Consider the following 6,647-nt stretch of genomic DNA (forward strand, 5'->3'; position numbering starts at 1 on the left):
CTTACTGTTTGTTTTGTATATACGCACAAAGCTCGTGTATTCTTATTCACAGACAGTGGTGACAAATTGTTGACTGATTTTGAAAAATTTACAAGCATATAATTATACTCTTTCTACCATCATAAATCAAAATTGATTTTATAATACGATATTAACAATATTTAATGTTTTGAATTTTAATGAACTTTTAACCTACAATATTGAACATCATACATACTCTAGATCCATCTGAATGTACTAAAGACATTGACTTACTGTATTGTGGGTTTTTAACAAATTGTAACAATCCATCAGTTGGTTTCGCACCACCACAACAACCATCACCTTTTAATTGAACCACAAAATCAGTTCTATTTACCGTAAAATATGGTAACCATCCAAATTCTGTCCATGTTGTCTGTAAATGTATGAGCATATCAACCTATGAAACTTATAACGCAACACACACTGAGTTCAGAACAGCCAATAAAAGGTCAACTGTATTGTTGTCGATTTCGATTGCTACTGCTGGTGAAAGCCGACCACAAGATCCAATACTACAGTCTGAAAAATCGTCGGTCATTTTTACAGTGTCAACGTCACAAAAACTTTGCTAGTATCTGAATTTTGTAAATGCGGGGATTGAATTGGATTCAGAACAATACAAGGAATGATACAAGAAGAGTGCCCAAGGATGTCAAGGTATTAGACAGAGTTGTGGAAATGATCGTCAGTGTGCCAAGGTCGTCGTAATCTAGCGAGTGATCCTAAATGCCACCAGTATCATATTCTGTTGAGGTGTTGAATATATGTAAATACTCTTCAGAACTACTAGAAATGTAAGAAAACCGTACAATTCTCTTAAAAATACTATTTTTATTACGTCTTTTCTCTAAATCATAGAGTAACTTAAAATGACGGGTCGTCATTTCGACATTCAACGCGGATAATTTTAGACAAACATGAATTTGAAGACTTAGATTTCGACGGTGATCTGTGAAAATTATTACAGATTGGCTTAGCTAAAAAAAAATCTGTTTCTGAGATTAAGGTACGATTGGTCAATTTTATTTTTTAATTGTTGAAATAGTTACATAAAAATTTTCTATAATAAGTGCATTGAAAAAAAGCCGAGGAAGTCGTAATCGAAGTAAAGGGGAAAAAGGCGAGAAAAAAAGCGTGAAAATGGCAAGACGACAAAGCGGGGAAAAAGGCGAGAAAGCGAGAAGGTGATAAGCAAATACTCGACTCGATTTTGATCACAACCAGTTTATAATGTATATATTACTATTTCAGGTAGTAAGCGCGTTAATCATTTCTTTTCATTTTCGGTTTGGTAACATGATAACTGGTTACTGGTAGATTTAATTCTATAAACCAAGTAAATTACATTGTGGATCTATTGTACCAGTGGGAATCGCTGAAAAACAGAGACAATAAAAATAACTATAAAATAATTACAATTATCCTCAATAGATAAAACTGTTTTCCGATAAGGATTAACAACGACCTATCGTCCAGGGCCCGTATGCATAAAATACATATTAATTATATCACGTGATTTTCAATTATGGTACGGCCATTCAACACACTTCCACTTACTGTTTGTTTTGTATATACGCACAAAGCTCGTGTATTCTTATTCACAGACAGTGGTGACAAATTGTTGACTGATTTTGAAAAATTTACAAGCATATAATTATACTCTTTCTACCATCATAAATCAAAATTGATTTTATAATACGATATTAACAATATTTAATGTTTTGAATATTAATGAACTTTTAACCTACAATATTGAACATCATACATACTCTAGATCCATCTGAATGTACTAAAGACATTGACTTACTGTATTGTGGGTTTTTAACAAATTGTAACAATCCATCAGTTGGTTTCGCACCACCACAACAACCATCACCTTTTAATTGAACCACAAAATCAGTTCTATTTACCGTAAAATATGGTAACCATCCAAATTCTGTCCATGTTGTCTGTAAATGTATGAGCATATCAATCTATGAAACTTATAACGCAACACACACTGAGTTCAGAACAGCCAATAAAAGGTCAACTGTATTGTTGTCGATTTCGATTGCTACTGCTGGTGAAAGCCGACCACAAGATCCAATACTACAGTCTGAAAAATCGTCGGTCATTTTTACAGTGTCAACGTCACAAAAACTTTGCTAGTATCTGAATTTTGTAAATGCGGGGATTGAATTGGATTCAGAACAACACAAGGAATGATACAAGAAGAGTGCCCAAGGATGTCAAGGTATTAGACAGAGTTGTGGAAATGATCGTCAGTGTGCCAAGGTCGTCGTAATCTAGCGAGTGATCCTAAATGCCACCAGTAACATATTCTGTATGTCGCATGATCTGCCTTAGACCACCATAACTAAGTAAACTCAAGATGAACTTTAAAAGTGAAATTAATCAAAAAATATATGGCAAATAAGACAGAAATATCTGTCTCTATTCCAGCTTCTGATAGCAATTTGGACAGACGTCAATTGGTGTAGAGACAGAAATAATAAGCCCTGTTAAATGGGGACATTCTGCATCTCCGCAGTTTTGGAGGTTTTAAACCTATTTTGATATATCGCATCTGCAAACCCAGGTATATTTGGAAAGAAGATTATTTTTGTACTTCATCCATGCCATCATTTTCTCCTTACACCATTTATGCCATGTTTCCGGTTCCATCCGTTTTAATTTTGGCAAAACTGATCTAGCATCTAGGTGCGCAGCCAAAGGTGCAAAGGTCACATGATACTAACAAACCGCACACTTATTTACAAGTTAATTCGATATTATGTTAGAGTAAACGCATCTTTGGAGATGTGGAAAATCCCCATTTAACAGGCTCTTTTCCTTCTGACTCTACTCCAGTTGACAACTTTCAAAATATCCATCAGAGGCTGAAATAGAGGCAAATATGTCCGACTAATGGCGAATTCGACCCTTATCCATCCTAAATACATTGCCCAAACGCGGCTCCAGGCGGGTCATGGCACCAGGGCCTACAGACCGTACAGAGGACAGCTGTTGACAGCTCAACATCGTCGTTTGAGATAGACAATTTATATTGTTTGAGAGTCACCCTAAAAGGAAGACTTACCGAGTTACTGATCATAAATCCTGTATTAGTTACATCTATTGTTGATCTTCCTCTCAAACACTGTTTTATATTTATTTGACTACAGCCAATCACCGTTCCATACGGCCTCTGAGCTCCAAAGTGTTGAATGGTAAATGAGTAATCATTCTCGATGCTGGAAATTTTCTGAAATCAGGTTATAGGTTATGATTCGTATGATGATGATATTGAAGATCGATGACGGATAATGATGATGATGATGCAAGTTTATACTTACATCTGTATCAATACCGACTTTTGTGAAAGCTGTCTTTCCTTGCGTAGGTTCGGTATAGGGAAACACTTCGCATCCACTGCCTCCATAGCACCTTCCAGTAGGATAATCAAATACATTAGTAGCATTGAGAGTGAGGTAGGTTTTAGGACTGCTGGTATTCATGTTGTGACAATACAGACGAACTGAAGAACTGTTTAAGATACCAGGATAATGAATATATTCACCGTCAGTTGTGTAAGATGAGTTACATTCTTTTATCGTTGCACATGATGCAAAATCTGTAATAGAAATGAAAATTTGTCAAGTGATCACGTGATTCTAGCAATTCATATACATGCATCAGAGGCTGGTCGTTTAGGATTGTGAGTATTTGTAAACAAAGACAATAAAAACAAAACCTTCATAGGATATGATTCCAAAATGATAATATAATGTATCATTGGTAAACCGAACAATGCATAATGTCGTGTGTGAATTATCCCATGCGGCCATGAACCTAAGGATTAGATTCTGGTCGCAATATTACTATCACTTGACAAATAATTGCGAAATTCCGGAAGTAAAGAGTCTTGTTCAAGAAGACACCATGAAATTCACAATTTGTTACCGACACAGATTCGGATTTACGAAAACAGCGCCGAGGAATGCTTACCCTTGCATGGTGTTTCCGTCCAGTTTGAATTACCAATACATTGGGTGTCGCTGATTTGACGATGAACGTAAAATTGATCACATTTATATCTTGCTGTATAATTACCAGGGGATTCAATTACTTCTAATAATTGATGACCTTTTGGGACTGGAGGAGGTCCACATTCAGGACCTAGATGATATAAAACAGGACTTACGGAACCAAGATTTAATTATTTCTAATAGTTGGCGACCATTTTCGTTTAAGCAACGTCTCTTACAAGGCGATTTGTTAACTGATAATAGTTTCGTGTGGCCACTTGTACGATATTTTTGCTGGGCTTTTGGTCGTGCCAAGATGAGCAATTTCGATGTTTCGCAGTGTGGCGCATGGGAGCGCAGTGGCCGCATAGGCACAAATTGAAAAACAATGACACTACTAATTAACGCATAGGTTAAGCATTGTTTGCGCACTGCTCCCAGTTTGCGTTTGAGTTCACGCCTAGGTCACGCGAGTGACATACACATTATACGAAAATTATGCTTTATTGCGCGGACAGAAATCGCTCAAAATTTCAGGTAGTTTAAGACGAAAATAACTAAAAATTACCCACTCCCACCACACGTTATTACTCCTCTCAAGTGCGAAGTAGGTCTAATTATCAAATTCACTTACCGTCTTCAACAAAATATTCAAATCCAGGATGTGAAACCAGTGATTCTATCCAATGTATTTTATTAGGATAAATTATACAGGTTTTATTAACATTGTTATAAAAATAAGATTTATTCCCTTGACTAAATGCTAAATGATTACATTCTAGTCGAGTTTGAGTTGTGGTAGAGTGAGATACAGAAGGTAACGTCATATTACTAATATAGAGTACAAACATCACCTCAAAACACATTTTTTGACTTCTTTGATATTAATTCTATATTGTTTTAATCACTGTTTAATCCAATTGAAAATTTTGTGAATAATTCGTGGAGGTTACTATCCAAAAGACGCAAAAATCCACAATTTATCACCATGGACTCTTTACATTCCAATAGCCAATTACTAGCAGATCTTTTTACCAAAGGGTCAAATCCTTTGAACGAACTCAAAAATAGCAGTCGCACCACCTCAAGTTTCAGTAACTGTATCATAGAGGGTTGACAAAGCAAATGAAAAAACTAAAATTAATTTCAATAAAAGCTTCTGAAACCAATGATGCTACTAGTTTCATCGGCGCTTATACCTTCTCATTTAAAGATGGGTTCCCTTATTTTCATTTATGAAAATGAAAATGTTAATACTCATATAGATAGAAAGTAGAGACTTTATAATTACTTGTCTCACATTAATTAATTCATTCATAATTAACTAAATTAGAAGAATCCCATTACGAGATCGACCAAGAAAGGTCAAAAAGTCCTTTTTTGTTTATCCAGACTGTCCTTACATGAACTTTTATTATTGGTTTATTATATACAATAAAAACATAATTATATGATTAAGAATACATGATAATTCATAAAAACACCAATTAATCGAATAGTTTGCTTAATGCTGCGCTAAAAAATAAGGAAACCCATCTTTAAATGTCGTGAAATCCCCACAAGGCTCTTATCTCATTGTTGCAGATAGCGATTAGGAATCTATGATGGTTCATTAGAATTTGAAATTTGTATAAAATATCAAAACACAATACGTTTTAATCAGGTAATAATCTCGAGCTGAAGAACAGGAAATTTTAGTACGAACATCATCTCAAAACACATTTTTTTAGATAAATTTCTCTGCAAACTACTTATGGAGAATCAGGACGCATGAGGTCAGAACGTTTTAAAGAGTCAAATCCTTTTCACGAATTTGGAGATTCACTGACTTCTAGTCGCCTTTTGACACTACTTTGAAAATAAAAAGTCAACATTAAATCTTCCACGATGTTAAATTTGACCGCCTCAAAAACTCACAATCAGCTACAATCAGTTCATATTAAGCTTAAAAAAATTCGTGTCTGGCGGCTTTCCCTGGACATCAAATGACCACCTATGGTCAGTGATTTGAAAATAAAAAGCTCAAATAAAGTTCTCCTACTTTATAGGGCTTTACTGCATCATGATCATCATAAGAAGTCATGGTGCTCATATACTATCCACGAAGTCTTCACCGACTGTCTGGAGTGGGTAATTTCATACGTTAAAATTCCTATGCTAACTTTAAAAAGGCAGTTTAGTAGCCGAATCGCAATGGTTTACAAAACAAACTGAAATCACTGACAATATTTTTTTTTCGATGTTAGTTGAGTCCTTGGAAACCTTGAGGCTGCCAACATTTTTAAACTCCACTGTTGTTGACTACGACTATGATCGTTAATTAGAATTAGAAATATGTATAAAATTTAAAAACACAATATAATGTAATCCATTAATGATCAATATTGAGAGGAAAAAGAATAATGGAAATTTTAAAATCGATATAGTCACCTATATGGAGTTGTTTCGATGTCAATGTTAATTTCCTTGCAAATGATTTATGAACGTACATTTGTAAATGTATATTGTTAATTTTGATATTGATTTGTAAATGTTCATTACAAGTTCAATTGTCAACTTGTCAACTTTACAAATGTAGAATTGTCTAACTCATTGAGCCACCGCGGCTCCCTCATT

The 6,647-nt window shown here is 34.8% G+C and overlaps 1 protein-coding gene across 1 annotated transcript; it reads right to left on the reverse strand.

Annotated features, from left to right (window-relative positions):
• Positions 1-1,349: 1,349 nt before the first annotated feature.
• On the reverse strand, positions 1,350-4,858 carry LOTGIDRAFT_162935 (hypothetical protein; the record flags this gene model as incomplete). Its single annotated transcript, XM_009058999.1, has 6 exons — positions 1,350-1,399; positions 1,832-1,973; positions 3,104-3,268; positions 3,360-3,637; positions 4,012-4,182; positions 4,666-4,858. The coding sequence occupies 6 exons, from the start codon at positions 4,856-4,858 to the stop codon at positions 1,350-1,352; spliced, it is 999 nt and encodes a 332-aa protein (XP_009057247.1).
• Positions 4,859-6,647: the final 1,789 nt, after the last annotated feature.

Source organism: Lottia gigantea (genome assembly GCF_000327385.1).
Source record: "Lottia gigantea unplaced genomic scaffold LOTGIsca_37, whole genome shotgun sequence".
Classification (NCBI taxonomy): domain Eukaryota; kingdom Metazoa; phylum Mollusca; class Gastropoda; family Lottiidae; genus Lottia; species Lottia gigantea.